General features: G+C 46.1%; 1 protein-coding gene across 5 annotated transcripts in view; it reads left to right on the top strand.

Annotated features, from left to right (window-relative positions):
- Positions 1 to 16,399, top strand: part of TBPL2 (TATA-box binding protein like 2) — a 276,663-nt gene extending 260,264 nt beyond the window's left edge. The window contains exons 1-7 of one of the 5 annotated variants that reach the window (XM_081914732.1): positions 2,285 to 2,378; positions 6,086 to 6,492; positions 8,968 to 9,055; positions 9,651 to 9,742; positions 12,829 to 12,996; positions 14,286 to 14,380; positions 16,038 to 16,399. In XM_081914732.1, coding sequence (XP_081770858.1) covers positions 2,328 to 2,378; positions 6,086 to 6,492; positions 8,968 to 9,055; positions 9,651 to 9,742; positions 12,829 to 12,996; positions 14,286 to 14,380; positions 16,038 to 16,117 — 981 coding nt within the window. In that variant the 5' untranslated portion in view covers positions 2,285 to 2,327 and the 3' untranslated portion in view covers positions 16,118 to 16,399. Of the gene's footprint in view, positions 1 to 2,284; positions 2,379 to 3,453; positions 4,612 to 6,085; positions 6,493 to 8,967; positions 9,056 to 9,650; positions 9,743 to 12,828; positions 12,997 to 14,285; positions 14,381 to 16,037 lie in introns of those variants that run through there. The other 4 variants (XM_081914734.1, XM_081914733.1, XM_081914731.1 and 1 more) reach the window with 4 other exon arrangements.
- The last annotated feature ends 1,826 nt before the right edge of the window (positions 16,400 to 18,225 follow it).

The raw sequence follows: 18,225 nt of genomic DNA, 5'->3' as shown, positions 1-18,225 counted from the left end.
AAATTTTCCCCATTCTTTATTGAAGTTTCTGTCTTCTTGGTTCCTGAGCTTTCTGGTCAGTTTTGCCGTTTCGGTGTAGTCCAAGAGTTTGAATAAATAAAAATAATTAGGAAAAATTGTCCAGTAGCACCTTAGAGACCAACTAAGTTTGTTCTGAAGAAGTGTGCATGCACACAAAAGAGACAGAATAACAACAGGGGAAAAAACCCAGAACACAGAAGTCAGAGATTGGTGTGCATTATAATGCGTTAAATAAGTATTTGATCCCCTATCGACCAGCCAGATGTCAGGCTACCTGGTATCTTCACTGTATGTAAGGAGCTGAGATTAGAAGCACCTGCTGTAGGGGGAGAGGTTTTACCTGTAATCCCAGCTCGTTAACAGTACCTGTACAAAAGACACCTGTCGACAGAAGCAATCCAGCAGATTCCAAATTAGCCACCAGGACCAAGACCAAAGAGCTGTCCAAGGATGTCAGGGACAAGATAGACCTGCACAAGGCTGGACTGGGCTACAAGACTATTGCCAATCAGCTTGGTGAGAAGGTGTTCCTATGGTGTAACTTGTTTGAAGGCACCTTCCTACGTTCACCACAGATTAAAATGGAAGTCCAGCTTGATGGTCTGTTACAATGGTACCTCGCAAGACGAATGCCTCGCAAGATGAAAAACGCGCAAGACGAAAGAGTTTTCCGTTTTTTGAGTCGTTCCGCAAGACGAATTTCCCTATGGGCTTGCTTCGCAAGACAAAACGTCTTGCGAGTTCTTGCGAGTTTGTTTCCTTTTTCTTAAAGCCGCTAATAGAATTGCTTCGCAAAACGAAAAAACCACAAGACGAAGAGACTCGCAGAACGGATTAATTTCGTCTTGCGAGGCACCACTGTACTTTTGAACACATTTAATCCCAACAAACCCCAAGACGTCTCTATTCATAGAATCATAGAGTTGGAAGAGACCACAAGGGCCATTTGAGACTCCACCTCTGCGCTTGGGTTCTGCTAACCTGACATGCCACATGTTTAATGCTTTGTGGGTGTCTTCCTACGCTCTTTTCCTTCTGTTGAAGTGCTCTGGGAGACTATCAGTCTTCCAACCAGTACCGCAGCTTTAGCTGGCTATCTGCTCTTCATCGCCTTCAAAGATCTCCAGAGGAACAGCGGAAAACCAGGCAATCCGTACCATACACCCAAAGCACAGGGCTGGGAACTAGTTTGTGAAGGGTGCTGGGAATTGTAGCTCAGCAAGGGGTGTGAACTACAGCTCCCAGCACTTGGGGGAGCCATGTTCTTGAAATAATAAGAATAAGAATAAATTTATTATTTATACCGCGCCCATCTGGCTGGGTTTCCCCAGCCACTCTGGGCGGCTTCCAACAAAAGACTGAAATACAATAATTCATCAAATACTAAAAGCTTTCCCTAAACAGGGCTGCCTGTTTCTGGTGTGGATGTGATCCAAGACAAAGCCTCTCCTCGTTCTCCAGGAGGCCACATCCAAAATTAGCCTGCTGCTGAGATACATGCTTTTTTTATTTTTATTTTATTTATACTTTTCGACTTCATACATTTCACTGATTTTATACATTTCACTAATTTTAAAATCATTTTATCTGGAAATATTCAACCAACCATTTCCATTCTTTTATTTAAAAAATGCTTATCTTGATTTCTTACTCTTCCGGCAAATTGCGCTATTTCTGCATATTCCATAAGTTTTTGTATCCATTCTTCCTTTACTGGGACTTCTGCTTCTTTCCATTTTGGGGCAAATAACTTTCTTGCTGCTGTAGTAGCGTACATGAACATGCATGTGCTGAGATGCATGCTTTTATACACAACCGCATTAGCAAATACCCATGAACCAGTCTCTGAGCAGACACGGTTTTTCACAGACAAGCTACTTTCATGCCTGTTTTAACTATTTGGCCCCCCATGGGGAAACGCTGGAGGTTGTTGCAGTGATGTAAAGGGGCTCATTGAACTCCAATTCCCAGGCTACACTGGGGAAAGTTGAAGCCAGTTTAATTTCGAAGCCTTTGGTGCTTGTTGCACACCATCAAATGGAAGTCAGGTGTTATAGTGTGACCAGCACAGCTTTGCTTGGGTAAGCCTGTGAGATTCTCCTGCATATACCAACAGATTTGGAGAGCAGTCAGGAGAAATCTCCCAGTGAATAGCTTCTCAGGCATCCTGAGATTCACCTGATTCCCTTTTCTCCAATTAAGGGGGTTTCTTAATTCAACTCACCTGTAGTCATTTACTCCCAACATCTCCAGCTGGATAACTGGAAACCGTTGACCTGCTCTCCTGTGGAATAGGGAAAAGAAGCATGGATGAGGATTTCTCCCTGGAAAACTACCTGGACCAGTGTACAGGCCAGGTAAAATGAAGGATGCTGGGGTTTAATCTATTTTAAAAGGGCAACTGTTTTTCCTGCTAGTATTGCCAGAGTCAAAGAATACCTGCAGGCCTTTGTAAAAGGCAGCTATCCGCTTTTTACTGTGGAACTAGCAAAACTATCAGTCACGCTATTGGAACAAGTTGAGCAAGTGTGTTGTTTCCATATTTATTTTGATGGATTCTGGTCATATTAATTCTGTACTGCTCCTATTGCTTAGGATTTAGGAACACAGGAATATACCTCATATTGATTCAGCCTATTGGTTCATGTGGCCCAGAAGGTAGCAAGGTTTAAGGCAGGAGTTTGTCTCAATCCCAGGTGGGATGTGTGAGGATACAAGAATTTTGGGACATAATATACAACAAACTTAAAAAGATATTTAAATTCTCCTTTAAAAAAAAAAACCCAGAGGCTTTCTGTTAGGCATTATGTCCACTGAAATACAAAAAAACTTTAGAACAATCTTTATGTATGCAACCGCGGCGGCCAGAATTCTGGTAGCAAAAAATTGGAAAGGCGACTTAATTCCTACAAAGTTTGACTGGCAGGTGAAGATGATAGAATACCTGGAACTGGCGAAAATGGCTGGGAGAATAAGAGGAAACTCAAATCAGAAAGTGAGCAAAGAATGGACAATATTGAAAGAATATTTAAAACAATACTGTGAAAATGCAAATCTCCTGACAGGTATAGATTGAATCTTGAATATTAAAGAGAATTGTAAATGTAAAAAATTGTTGCTGAGATGTAATAGATATAATAGGAAGTGCGTATAGGTTAAGAATATTTAGAAAGCACAACGAGGTGATTCGGAAGTCAAAAATATGTATGATGTTAGGTGATGTGTAGCCAATTCATGTTGTCATTGTGGTATTGTTTTTTCTGTTTGTGTTGTATGTTTTGCAATTAATAATAATAATAATAATAATAATAATAATAAAGAGTTTGCCCCAGTCATCCATCAGGGATTGGACCGGGGACCTTTGGCATTAAAATTATGTGCTGCACCACTGAGCCATGAACATGGTTAAGTAAGGTGGGCAAATCCAATTGCCGTATTCCCAAATTGCAGATAGCGAGCTGAGGCTGAGTGTTGGTGGACGTTCTAAGAAGGGGAAGTGTGCCAGAATGTGTGGGATAGTGCTTGCTTTGACATAACACCATCTAACCTCCCCGCAATCAAATCGGAATAAATGCCCAGAATCTGAATAAATGCCCAGTAGCTGTGGGTGTTGAGATTTGTGAGAAACGGCAGCTTTGAAGTGGACAATTAGTGAGTTGGCAAGAGTAAGTGAGGAAGTCTGCTTGGAGACAGGGAAGCCTAGCAACCATAGCTGTCAACTTTCCCTTTTTTTAAGGGAAATCCTATTCGGAATAAGGGAATTTCCCTTTAAAAAAGGGAAACGTTGACAGCTATGCTAGCAACAGGTGGTGATTGGCTAAAAGTTTTCCCTTATAAGCAGCATGACACAGTAGTTTGGTGTTGGAGTTGTTGTAAACAAAAATTGCCCTTTTCCCTTATGGGGTACCCAAGAACCCATATAGAGTCCTTACATAGGTTCCCTATTGGTAGGAGAGAATAACAGAGGCCAACCAGAGAATATTGAGAAGCAAAGCAGCTAGTAAGCCTGATCTTTATTGATCTGTTGCAACAGGGTGCTCCCCTCACCCACAGGAGAGAGGAGGAACCCAGAAAAATGGCATGCAAGGCCTTATAAAGACTTTTGAAATTGCCACCCTATAGATCAAGGCCACCCCCAGAAACATCATACATACATCACAGAAGGGGTGTAACCTAAGACCACCCCTCAGATACATCACACCTACATCACAGAAAAGGCGGTCTAAAACAGAAATTTGAATGTTGTTTTTCTCCTGTTGTTGTTTATCTCCTGTCTGGCAGGTTACTTGACTGGATTGCCTGGGGAGCCTGGCCATTCTTTTGTAGTGATAAATACTTAGTTCCTGGGCCAGGTCACAGGCTCACACCCTGTTCATATCTTAAATGTGACTTTAAGATAGGATTTGTGAGGAAAGAGGCAATGGGGAGGTTTCCCACTTTGACCTTGCAGAGAAAACATTTGCTCAGTTTAGGAGTCAAAATGGTTCCAGGTCGGTCTTCCTGTGCTGATCTATGTACGTGCTTGGTTGGTACGCCTATGAACGTTACTATATATCTAAGACCTCAAAATTCCTATCACAGAGTTCAGTGGTTGGTGTGTAGAGTAAGAATCAAGTCTGTGCGTATAGTAACTTGTACAAAGCTGTGCTGTACTCTGTATATATTAAAAGCAAATACAAATCAAGTTATTGTTTGGCAAGTTATGTTCCTGAGTTGTCATCCTGGACTACACGGACTAAGCAGCTGGTAGCAGAGAGGTTTGGCTGAGATCCACCAACAGTGGGTTCTATACAGTAAACATGGCCCTATGAGGAAAAAGCCATGGCTTTGCTCGAATTGTGGTCCTCTGCTGGTGCAGAGAATTTTGAACGCATTATTTTGGAGGGATCTGGCACAGAGGAAAGGTTTCCCCTGCCCCTAACACTAGACCCCATGGACCTCAAGTGAAGCTGAATAGTGGGGAAATTCAGGACAGATAAAAGAAAATGGCAGCTAAACTATGGAACTCATTGCCACAGAAGGCGTGATGGATTCCAATCTAGATGGCCCTGAAAGAGAATTGGACCAATTTATAGCGAAGGGCGGGACGCGGGAGGCGCTGTGGGTTAAACCACAGAACCTAGGGCTTGCCGATCAGAAGGTTGGCGGTTTGAATCCCCATGATGGGGTGAGCTCCTGTTGCTCAGTCCCTGTTCCTGCCCACCTAGCAGTTCAAAAGCACGTCAAAGTGCAAGTAGATAAATAGGTACCACTCCAGCGGGAAGATAAACGGCGTTTCCGTGCGCTGCTCTGGTTCGCCAGAAGCGGCTCAGTCATGCTGGCCACATGACCCGGAAGCTGTACGCCGGCTCCCTCGGCCAGTAAAGGGAGATGAGCGCCGCAACCTCAGAGTTGACCACGACTGGATCTAATGGTCAGGGGTCCCTTTACCTTTACCTAAGGAGTCTCAAGGGGATGTGGGTGGCGCTGTGGGTTAAACCACAGAACCTAGGGCTTGCAAATCAGAAGGTTGGCGGTTCGAAACCCCGCGATGGGGTGAGCTCCCGTTGCTCAGTCCCTGCTCCTGCCCACCTAGCAGTTCAAAAGCACTTCAAAGTGCAAGTAGATAAATAGGTACCACTCCAGCGAGAAGGTAAATGGCGTTTCCGTGCGCTGCTCTGGTTTGCCAGAATCGGCTTAGTCATGCTGGCCACATGACCCGGAAGCTGTACGTCGGCTCCCTCGGCCAATAAAGCGAGATGAGCGCCGCAACCCCAGAGTTGGTCACAACTGGACCTAATGGTCAGGGGTCCCTTTACCTATAGTGAAGGGCTTTTGGCAACTGCTAGCCACAGTGGCTCAGCTCTGCCTCCACAGTTGGAGCCAGCAATGTTTCTGAATCCCAGTTGCTGGAACCCACAGAAGGGGAGAGATGCTCTTGTGTTCGAATCCTGCTTGCTGGTTTCCCCCAGGCAAGCCACTGTGAGAATAGGATGCTGGACTAGATGGGTCCAGCAGCCTCTTCTTATGTCCTATTAACGCAATAGTGTGATGACTGTTTTTTCTCTCTCCCATGTTGTGATAGGATAACTTTTCACCGTCCAGCCCGCAAGTGTCTGCTCCCATGAGCCCCTTTGCGGCAGACCTGCCTCCTTCCTCCTACCAGGGGGCAGTGTTTCATTCTCCGCCCAACCAGACCCACAACTTCTCGATTGACCTCAGCTTCCTGCCTGACTATTTAAGCCCGGATAAGAAACATGAGGACCATGCAATGTCATTGGGAGAGCAGCACGGCTCTCAGTCAGGATCGCAAGACAGTGGCATCTTCCTGAATGGTAATGGCCTGTCCCGAGAGAGGGATGAAAACGCAACTCAACCATCGCCCGATGCTTCTGGGATGCCCGATGCCTCTGGGACCTGTCTTCCCATGAACCCGATGACCCCTATGGCTTCTGCTTCAGAAAGTTCTTCTGGCATCGTCCCACAGTTGCAGTAGGTTCATTCCTGTTAGAGCGCCTTGAAGCTTGGGTGACTTAGATTGAAAGTCACTCTTGTAGTTTGTAGAGTTCAAAGGCTTTATTTATGCAGGAACTGTTTGCGGGATGAGTGGAGATAGGAGAGAAATAGCAGACATCTCGTCTGGAGAGAACAGCAAACAACAAATGGCTCAGCTTTTAAGGGGTGGAGTTAACTTAAACACAGAAGCTTACCAACAAGTTCTGGTTAGCTTTCTACACAAACAGTGCCCCCTGGTGGGTTAAAGTTATATGAGTATTAAGTACAAAATCAATAAATTGAAATATGGCTCCTTTTATCCAGCAAATCATTATATTTTTTTTTAATTGTTATTTTTCTATGTTTTGGTTGTTCTTATTTTTATCTGCAAGCTGCCTTTCTGTCCCCATCAGGGAAAAAGGGAGGGTATTACTACTACTACTACTACTACTACTACTACAGTGGTGCCTCGCAAGACGAAATTAATTCGTTCCGCAAGTCTCTTCGTCTTGCGAGTTTTTCGTCTTGCGATGCACGGTTTTCCATAGGAATGCATTGAAAATCAATTAATGCGTTCCTATGGAAAACGCCTTCCCCCGACCTCTTCTGGCGGGCGGCATTTTAAAATCGCCCGGGACAGCGGAGGACTTCTCCGCTGTCCGGGGCGATTTAAAAGCCCCTGGGAAGGCAGGCAGGGGGGACAAAGGCTTTCTCGCCCCGCCGCTCGGCTTCGGGACATCGTTCCGATGCCGGGCGGCGGGGGGAGGCTTTCTCGCCCCGTCGCTCGGCTTCGGGACATCGTTCTGAAGCCGGGCGGCGGGGGGAGGCTTTCTCGCCTGGCCGCCCGGCTTCGGGACATCGTTCCGATGCCGGGCGGCTGGGGGAGGCGTTCCTGCCCCACCGCCCGGCATCGGGACGATGCCCCGAAGCCGGGCGGCTGGGGGAGGCGTTCCTGCCCCACCGCCCGGCATCGGGACGATGCCCCGAAGCCGGGCGGCTGGGGGAGGCGTTCCTGCCCCACCGCCCGGCATCGGGACGATGCCCCTAAGCCGGGCGGCGGGGGGAGGCTTTCCCGCCCGGCCGCCCGGCTTCGGGACATCGTTCCGATGCCGGGCGGCTGGGGGAGGCGTTCCTGCCCCACCGCCCGGCATCGGGACGATGCCCCGATGCCGGGCGGCGGGGGGAGGCGTTCCTGCCCCACTTCCCGGCATCGGGACGATGCCCCGAAGCCGGGCGGCGGGGGGAGGCGTTCCTGCCCCACCGCCCGGCATCGGGACGATGCCCCGAAGCCGGGCGGCTGGGGGAGGCGTTCCTGCCCCACCGCCCGGCATCGGGACGATGCCCCGAAGCCGGGCGGCGGGGGGAGGCTTCAAAAGCCGTCCGGGGGCTTTTAAATTGCCCCGGACAGTCCCGGGGCGATTTAAAAGCCCCCGGTTAGGCAGGCAGGGGGGGCAAAAGTCTTTGCCCCCCCTGCCTGCCTTCAAAAGCCGTCCGGGATAGCGGGAAGCGCTTCCCTGCTATCCCGGACCGCTTTTAAAATGCTGGCGGTGGGGAGCAAAGCCTTTCGCCCCCGCCGGCCTTCCTGGACCTCTTCTGAAGTCCGGAGGGGGGGGGGAAGGCTTTGCTCCCCACCGCCAGCATTTAAAAAAAGGTCCCCGAGATTTCCCTATGGGCTTTCGTCTTGCGATGCAAGCCCATAGGGAAAATCGTCTAGCGAAGCGTCGCAAAAACCGAAAAACCCTTTCGTCTTGCGGGTTTTTCGTCTTGCGAGGCATTCGTCTTGCGGGGCACCACTGTACTAGCGTTTTGGGGCGTTCTCCCTGAGCAAGTGGGAGTCTGCCTCAAGGTTCTAAGCAATGGCAACACGTTCTCTTTGCTCATCTTTAACTCTCAGGTTCTATGTTTAAAACATGTGTTGGACGTGCTTTGAATGTACATTGGTACCTCGGTTTACAAACTTAATCCGTTCTGGAAGTCGGTTCTTAAACCAAAACCGTTCTTAAACTGAGGCACGCTTTCCCTAACGAGGCCTCCTGCCACCAGTTCCCCATCCACCATTCAGCTTCTGTTCTTACACTGAGGTAAAGTTCTCAAACCAAAACACTATTTCCGGTTTTGCAGAGTTTGTAAACCGAATCGTTCTTAAACCAGACTGTTCTTAAACTGAGGTACCACTGTATCGTGTGAATGTTCCCAAACTAGCAAGGTCAAATTTATGCAATCCCAACAGATGTTGGTTGATTTCCCTGAACCAATTGCATCTAGAAATAAGAAGAAGAAGAGCAGGAGGAAGAGGAGGGGGGTGGACATTCAATTTATGACTCAGTACTGAAAGGAATGGCAGATTTCCTGTGATGCATCCCATGAACTTATCCACGCCACTTCTAAGCACTAAAGGCACCTTTGTCAATCTGTTGCATCCCCTTGTAAATGAAATTCTAAATGTGCAATGTTTCTCCCTTGTTCTCCTAGGAATATAGTGGCCACTGTAAACTTGGCTTGTAAGCTGGACCTCAAGAACATCGCCCTTCAAGCAAGGAATGCAGAATTCAACCCAAAAGTAAGCCCTAGAGAAGCTGTTTGGTGCCATTCCTCTGAGAAATTGTTCCCCTTTGAGATTCTGGTTGGGCTCAGACTTGGTGGACTCTAGAGATGGAGGTGCTGGGGTAGCCCAGTCGGTAGAACATGAGACTCTTAATCTCAGGATTATGGGCAAAAGATTGCTGCATTGCAGAAGGTTGGAGTACATGACCGTCGTGGTCTCTTCTACAATGTTGAACTATGACTTTGAGAGACCACGGTTCGAATCCCCACCCAGCCATGAAGCTCATTGGGTGACCTTGAGCCAGTCACTATCTCTCAGCCTAGCCTACCTCACAGGTTTGTTGTGAGGATGAACTGGGGTGGAGGAAAACCTTGTACACAGCCTTGAACTCCTTGCTAGAAAAGGTGGCATATAAATGTAATAATAGAAAGGGCTTGTGGAAAACAGGTCTTGTAGATTCCTCCATTGCAAGAGCCTCAGAAATGAGAAGGATGAGCATGCGCAGAGTGCACCTGTCGGGTCAAATCTCTGTAGTTCATAAGATACTGCCAGAGGCACTTGTCTAAAACAGATCCACAAGGTGGTAATCTGGTTTTTTCCTGAACTTTAGAGGTTTGCTGCTGTGATCATGCGAATTCGAGAACCAAGGACAACAGCCCTCATATTTAGTTCCGGCAAAATGGTCTGCACAGGAGCGAAAAGGTAGGACTTTGCTATGAACCCAGAATAAACGGGGCACTGACATGGCGGGCAGGATTGAGCTTTCTGCAAACCTTAGCTTTCTTTCTCTCCTTCCTTTTAAAACACGTTTTGCCTAGCCATGTGACTCTGAAAATAATAATAATAATAATAATAATAATAATAATAATAATAATAATAATTTATTACCCCGCCCTCCCCAGCCAAGGCCAGGTGCATGGTGGCTACCAAGCAATAATAAAAACAAGTTGAATGAATACAACTTAAAAACAAGATTAAAATACAACATTAAAATATTGAAACATGAAAATATTAAAATGCAGCCTCATCACAGGAGGAGAAAGGAAAAAGAAAAAAGAAAGAGGGGGAGGGACTCTAATTGGCTCCAAGCCAAAGGCCAGGCGGAACAGCTCTGTCTTCCAGGCCCTGCGGAAAGAAATCAGATCCTGCAGGGCCCTGGTCTCATGAGGCAGAGCGTTCCACCAGGCCGGGGCCAGTGTTGAAAAGGCCCTGGCTCTGGTTGAAGCCAATATAACTTCCTTAGGGCCCGGGACCTCTAGGGTGTTGCTATTTATGGACCTTGAGGCTCTCTGTGGGGCATACCGGGAGAGGCGGTCCTGTAGGTACGAGGGTCCTAGGCTGTGAAGGGCTTTAAAGGTCAAAAGCAGCACCTTAAACCTGACCCTGTAATACTGTATAAGGCTTGGAAGTGTTGTGGGTGATGCAAGTGAAATACTGGAGGCCGAGTTGCGATTAGTAGGATATACAATGGTTAGAGAGTGAGGCTTTTCACTCCTCTGCCCCTCCCAAAGGATAGCAAAAACCCTGTAATAAATAGTTGAAAGCACGTACAGATTTGTTTGATTTGAATGTTTACATTGCACATTTCACAGAAGTAAACAGAGACATGCTTGCAACACCCCAATTCTCAGGCCTCAGTTATAACTTTCCAAGCGCTCTGAACAAGTACCAAGAAATAGGGTCTGTCCTGACAGATAAATAAATAGGAACAACTGGAATAATGTGGGAAACATTTTGTTTGCAGGCTCCCAGAGAACCTTGCAAATGTCACTAACAAGCCTGTCTCTGCCCTCAGGCCCACAATATAAAGGAAATGAGCCAAAAGGAAAAGAGATTTATTGGGGGGGGGGAGTATTGATATTGTGCATTTGGAAGCAGTAGGGGGAATAAAAATGGACCCTCCTTGAAATAAGAATAGTCCAGTCCAAAAATACAGTTCAAAAGCTTTACTAATAGAACTTGTTGCAAAACAGACTTGCAACAGTAATGTTACACCCAAATCATTGCATAGTATCATATGCTTCTCCACGCATAGGTTAAACATCTTAGAAACATGAAATTACTTCACCCAGAGCTGAAAACAAAGCTCTGCCTCTTCCACAGCCTGTATAATAATCTGAGGCTGCGTTCCTGGAGATTGCACACTTTTCTCTCCTGCTGCTTCCAGGGAGAGAGCAAAGACCAACTCAGACAAAATGGAGATTTGCAACCCAATACCTTTCTCATGTGATCTAAGTTAACACTCCCCGTGCAAGCTTGCAGAGAGACATTCTAAGTTGATTATCATCTCTTAGGCTCTCTGTTCCTCTTGCTTAGCTTCAAAGGAATTTTCCAAAGTTGCAGCTGCAGCAATACATATACAGAGTTATTTTTCATTTTGATGTACAATTAAATAATTCCACATTATTTATTTATTTATTTATTTATTTATTCATTCATTCATTCATACCCTGCCCATCTGGCTGAGTTTCCCCAGCCACTCTGGGCAGCTCTCAATAGAGTGTTAAAAACAGTACAGCATGAAGTATTAAAAACTTCCCTAAACAGGGCTGCCTTCAGATGTCTTTTAAAAAGAAGATAGCTGCTTATTTCCTTCACATCTGGTGGGAGGGTGTTCCACAGGGAGGGCACCACCACCGAGAAGGCCCTCTGCCTGGTTCCCTGTAACTTGGCTTCTCTCAGCAAGGGAACCGCCAGAAGGCCATCGGAGATGGACCTCAGTGTCTGGGCTGGACAATGGGGGTGGAGACACTCCTTCAGGTATACTGGGCCGAGGCCGTTTAGGGCTTTCAAGCTCAGCACCAACACTTTGAATTGTGCTCGGAAACGTACTGGGAGCCAATGTAGGTCTTTCAGGACCGGTGTTACGTGGTCTCGGCGGCCACTCCCAGTCACCAGTCTAGCTGCCGCATTCTGGATTAATTGCAGTTTCCAGGTCACCTTCAAAGGGGGAGCGGGGAGCAAACTCAGGCCACTAGACCAGCTGGGATGGGAAATGGCTCAAGGAGAGTCAAAAGTTGCAGCCTCTTAGCAGTCAATGGGGCGGCCCTGCTCCCTTGGTTCCCTCTGCAGCAACCTGATGGAAGGTGCGCTGTCCAATGATAGCTGTTGGAGAGGAAGCCTGATAGAGCTGGCTTCTCAGCCAAGCAGATGGTGCTCCTGTTTGGCTTCTCTCCCTTCTGCTGTATCCTGATGGAACCATTGCCAAGCACAGACCAACCTATAGCCCTCCTCAAACCATAGCTGTCAAGCGTCCCTTATTTGGCGGGACAGTCCCTTTCCCCAGCGCCGTGTCCTGCTGCTGTCCCTTATTGATGATGTCCCGTAAATTTCCCGGGTTTCAAAGGAAGCAGCTCCTCTCCCTCCCGGCCAGGGAGGAGGAAGGCTCCAGCTGTGTTGCTTGGCTGCGTTGCTCACCTAATAAGGAGTCTAAGAACGACTGGGGGGTGGAGCCGCGTTGTCTGGGGACTCCCCTTTGCTCAGCGCTTCCCAGCGGAGAGGTGACAGTGGTTTTCCTTGCTGCACCCCCTTTCCTGGGTTGCTGTGCTGTGGGAACCACTGCTTGAGGCTTCGTTTGGCTGCTGGCTGGGCTTTCTGCCTTTGGCTCGGAGGGGCTCAGAAGTTGAACATACCTGTGCCGGGAAAATCCCTTATTTTGGCTGCTGATCCCTTATTTTCGAGGTTGCTGGTCCCTTATTTTCAAAACTGTAAATTGACAGCTATGCCTCAAACCTTTGCTGGCTGGACTTCTGCCCCACCCCCCTTTTTGTGTGTGTGTGAACCTGCAGCGAAGAACAGTCGCGGCTGGCGGCCAGGAAGTACGCCCGTGTGGTGCAGAAGCTTGGATTCCCTGCTAAGTTCCTGGATTTCAAAATACAGAACATGGTGGGCAGCTGCGATGTGAGATTTCCCATCCGGCTCGAAGGCCTGGTTCTCACGCATCAGCAGTTCAGTAGGTACGTCCACCCATGCCGCTGTTGGAAAGGAAAACAGAACATTTGCTCTTCCTGTTTTGGGGGATGTTATGTACTGAAGTTCTCACCCTGGGCCAGCAGTGGGATACTGTAGATAGTTATGCAAATAAGGGATCAAAAGTGACGTTCAGTGATTGGATAGTTTTAGAAAATTGTTACAGTTACACGGTACTGGAGCTCTATATAAGCAGGCTGACTGAACCCTTCAGTTCAGTTCTGTTCTGGCCTCTGAATAAACAAGAGCTGTTGAAGAATTGATGTGTCGTCTGATATGTTCACCCACAACTTAACAGGGGAGATGCCTGAAATAGCTTGTGGGTGTGCAAACTGGGGAGCACTTTGCCCTCGGGGCAAGATCACATTCTAGTCCTCTGCTGCTTTATAATAATAATATTATTATTATTATTTGTACCCCGCCCATCTGGCTGGGTTTCCCCAGCCACTCTGGGCGGCTTCCACAAAGGCCAAAAAATACACTAAGATATCACACATTAAAAACTTCCCTGAACAGGGCTGCCTTCAGCTGTCTTCTGAATGTCAGGTGGTTGTTTATCTCTTTGACATCTAGTGGGAGGGTGTTCCACAGGGCGGGCACCACTACCGAGAAGGCCCTCTGTCTGGTTCCCTGTAACCTCACTTCTCGCAGTGAGGGAACCGCCAGAAGGCCCTCGGCACTGGACCTCAGTGTCTGGGCAGAATGATGGGGGTGGAGACGCTCCTTCAGGTATACTGGGCTGAGGCCGTTTAGGGCTTTAAAGGTCAACACCAAGACTTTGAATTGTGCTCAGAAACATACTGGGAGCCAATGTAGGTCTTTCAAGACCGGTGTTATATGGTCTTGGCAGCTGCGCCCAGTCACCAGTCTAGCTGCTGCATTCTGGATTAGTTGTAGTTTCCAGGTCACCTTCAAAGGTAGCCCCACGTAGCCCCATTTACATTGCTTGTGAATGGAGGGCTTGTATCATTGTGGTATGCAATGGATTTGGAGTAAGCGGTCATATGAACATACCCTGGTGCTGATATTGTATCCTCTCACATAATTCCACAATGATTCTTGCTGGCTTTGCTAACCTGGACTACCTGTGTCCCTCATGACCTTTTCAGAAGCTGCTTCCTCCCTTTTTCTTTCGAAGAGGGTAGACGTTCTTTTGATATCTCACCTCCCCCTTTCTGATGCATTAAACCCCAAAGTTACATAAAACCCTTCCATTAGTCACATACAATGTCAAATGGCTTTCTAACGTCATGCATTTTAATTCTTTCTTAAACAGCTATGAACCAGAACTGTTTCCTGGCCTCATTTATCGAATGGTCAAACCACGGATTGTGTTGCTTATCTTTGTGTCTGGAAAAGTGGTATTAACTGGTAAGTGATGCACAAACTATTGACCTAGGAGTTTGCAAGTGAAGGGGAGGAAAAGGCTATAGGCACAGTCTGTTGGAAACATCTCCAGTGTGAGCCCTGTTGAAATGTATGGGAGCTGTAAAATCGGACATCTTACATTTGTTCTACCAAAATTGCACCGTGTGACAATCGGTGCAATCCTATGCCTATCTATTCAGAAGTCCCACTGAATTCAGCAGGGTTGGTCGTATTGGACTGCAGCCTAAGAACAGTTTCGTTTTATTACACCCAGATCAGTGTAGTGTGATTATCTCGGTTTACTGATGTGTGAAATGTGAAAAGCATTTTATGCATCACTTCTGCCCTAAAACTATAAGGAAGAAAAGAATTTAAGGCCCTTTTCTGAAGCCTGCAAAAATATTAAAGGTAAAGGTAAAGGACCCCTGACAGTTAAGTCCAGTCGCAAACAACTCTGGGGTTGCGGTGCTCATCTCACTATACTGACCAAGGGAGCCGACGTTTGTCTATTTATTGACCTATTTATCTACTTGCACTTTGATGTGCTTTCGAACTGCTAGGTTGGCAGGATCAGGGACCGAGCAACGGGAGCTCACCCCGTCGTGGGGATTCGAACCGCTGACCTTCCGATCGGCAAGCCCAAGACTCAGTGGTTTAGACCACAGCGCCACCCGCTGTGTCTAAATACATAATATTATGTATTTTACATAATATATATTATGTAATTTTATTTTATTATGTACAGTGGTACCTCAGGTTACATATGCTTCAGGTTACACATTCCATTAACCCAGAAATAGTGCTTCAGGTTAAGAACTTTGCTTCAGGATGAGAACAGAAATCAGGCTCCAGCGGCGCAGCAGGAGTTCCCATTAGCTAAAGTGGTGCTTCAGGTTAAGAACAGTTTCAGTTTAAGAATGGACCTCCGGAACGAATTAAGTACTTAACCCGAGGTACCACTGTAATATTTTATTATATATTAAGTAAAATCATGCAATTTTACATAATATATAATATGTACATTGTTGTTGTTGTTTAGTCATTTAGTCATGTCCGACTCTTCATGACCCCGTGGACCAGAGCACGCCAGGCACCCTGGCGTACATTACAAGATACATAATGGTGATAGGATAAGTGTGTGTGTGTGTGTGTGTGTGTGTGTGTATATACACACATGTGAGAAGCGGGAAACAGGATAGCTGTTTTAGAGGGAAAGTGAACAGTGTAAATTCTTAATAAAAAAACTATTGAGTTCTCATTGAAATGGATAGCTGGCAGGTTTAAGAAAAACGAACCCAATCGGAATGCTGTGGTGGCAACTAGGGAAAATTAATGTGAGATAGATTTGTCTCTGTTCAGGTCAGCTGCAAGCTGAGCTAGAAAAACAGTATGTCCAAACTGAGATGGTAATTAACATTATAAGCCAGGAACTGATAAGGATGGAAGGTGTCATCTACTATGGTAGGCTTTTCAACCAGTCTAGTGAAGACGATCGAAAACCATCCCACTCTGATAATGGAGTTCAAAAGGGCTGCGCTATAGAAAATTTCCCCCTTCAACTTTACTCTCCTGGCAGAGAACATTTTTAGGGCATTGCTCCTAACTTCATTTTATTTCTTATGAATGTTATTAATGCTCATTTCAAAACCATTTTTCCTAGGTGCCAAATACCGTTCTGAAATCTATGAAGCATTTGAAAACATCTATCCAATCCTGAAGGGCTTTAAGAAAGCTTCTTAATTTTTTTCTGATAAATTGTATCGTTTAGGCGAGTTTTAGCATCAAGTACAAAATTCTCAAACACACAAATTGACTGTTGACAGTCAAATGCCTCTAATCCTCTGTTAGTTTGACACTGTCAGTCTGTTTCATCGTATTATTCTTGTTGTGAATTCCTTACAGAAAAAAAGGCTATGAACTTTGAACAGTGTGAAATGTGATAAAAGAGATATGAAATACAAAAACTAGTTCTGTAAGAATGCTTTAGGGAACAGGTTAGCATCTTGGAATACTGTTGAAATCGAAATGTTCCCCATTTTAAAAATGTGTTTTTGTCTAAAATAAAGATAAATCACACTATTAAAGTACTGGGTTGTTGTTGTTTTTAATTATTTGTTAAACAATACGTAGTCTAGCCACATTGGCTGAAGATGCATGTTAATCTTAGAGGAGACCCATTCAACTGGCTTGGTTCTAGCGCATCAGTTCAGTAGGTCGTCTTTTTCTTTGGTGATCACTCATAGCTGAGTATGTTTATCTTCCATGAACACAGTCTTAAATATGTCTGTCCGCACCTCTGTTGTAAGGAAAGAGGCAGGGAAAGAGAAAAAGGAGCGTTTACTCCTGTAAAGGAGAAGCAGAGGTGTGTGTCATTAGCATATTGCTGACGTTGGTTAGGAAACTACATGGTAAAATCCAGATGACTGCAGATGTCAGAGAATTGAAATTGAAATACTTTATTGTCATTTGTACAACTTGTATACAGTGAGATTACACGAGCACCCCTCACTCAGCTCTCTTAGTCTTAATTCCCCTCGTTTACTGACGCACACCCACCAAACCCGAAGGTCAGTTGCCCCGTTGTTATCTTTTCATTCAGCAGCCTAACAGCCCACGGATAGAAGCTGTTCTTTACCCTGTTGGTGCGACTAATCGTGCTAATAATATCTTCTGCCTGAGAGCAGGAGATCAAGAAAGTGCCGGCCAGGGTGTGAAACATCCCTAAGAATTTTCCTCACTCTCGTGAGGCAACGTTCTTCCGCAATGTCATCCAGCAGATTCACGGGACAGCCCATAATATCTTGTGCTGTATTCACCACCCTCTGTAGGCACTTCCTATCAGATTATGCAGCGGACCACACCATGATGCAGTATGAAAGGACACTTTCTATTGTGGACTGGTAGAAAGAGATCATCAAATGTTGATTGCCATTGTTCTTCCGCAATACTCTGAGGAGATGGGGTCTCTGTTGGGCTTTCTTAGCCACCTGGGTTGTATTGATCTTCCAAGTAAGGTCTTCACTGAGATAAACTCCTAGGAATTCAAAGGAAGAGACTCTCTCCACACAGCCCTCCCTGGTGTACAGCAGGGCTAATTCTCCGCTCTTCCTCCGAAAATCCAACACCATCTCCTTTGCCTATGGAATAGCTGCTTTTTGGTTTTCCTATTGTTCCTGTAAGTGCGAATTTCACAAATTCAGCTTCAAACTCGAACCAACGCAAACCTTTTAACTCCCTGACTGCCGTTGAGTTTATATTTAACTTTCATAATCACATAAATTTAATTTTCCCCGGTTCCAAAGGCAGGCAGCTTCTCCTTTCGGCGGCCGGCAACCTTTAAACCCTATGCAAAAAAAAAAATGCGCAGAGAAATTATTATTATTATTATTATTATTATTATTATTATTATTATTTATTATTATCATTATTTATACCCCGCCCATCTGGCTGGGTTTCCTCAGCCACTCTGGGCGGCTTCCAACAAAACACTAAAATACAATAAATAATAATAGTAGTAGCAATAATAATAACCTAATAAGTAAAAGTGAAAATGCTCCCAAATTATAGGAGGGCAAGAATGAAATCCAGCGGAAACGGAGTCGGCCTCGGATTGGGCAGGGAGGCAGCCAATAGGAACCGCTTCCCCATCAAACACCGCCCCCCATTCATCCCCGCCCCTTAAAATACGTCACCTCCATTCCTTCCTCTTATGGTAGCGCTCCCACACCTGCCTGCGAGGCAGCCAATAGGAACCGCTCCCCCGCATCAACCCCCGCCTCCCCTTGGAGCGTCACCACCTTTCCTTCCCCTTTAAACTCCGCCAATAAGATTAGCCAATAGGAGAGCCG

The sequence above is a fragment of the Podarcis melisellensis genome (assembly GCF_964234715.1).
Source record: "Podarcis melisellensis genome assembly, chromosome: 1".
In the NCBI taxonomy this organism is placed as follows: Eukaryota; Metazoa; Chordata; class Lepidosauria; order Squamata; family Lacertidae; genus Podarcis; species Podarcis melisellensis.
The sequence above is the reverse complement of the archived record's forward strand: the minus strand, read 5'-3'. Positions and strand labels throughout refer to the sequence as shown.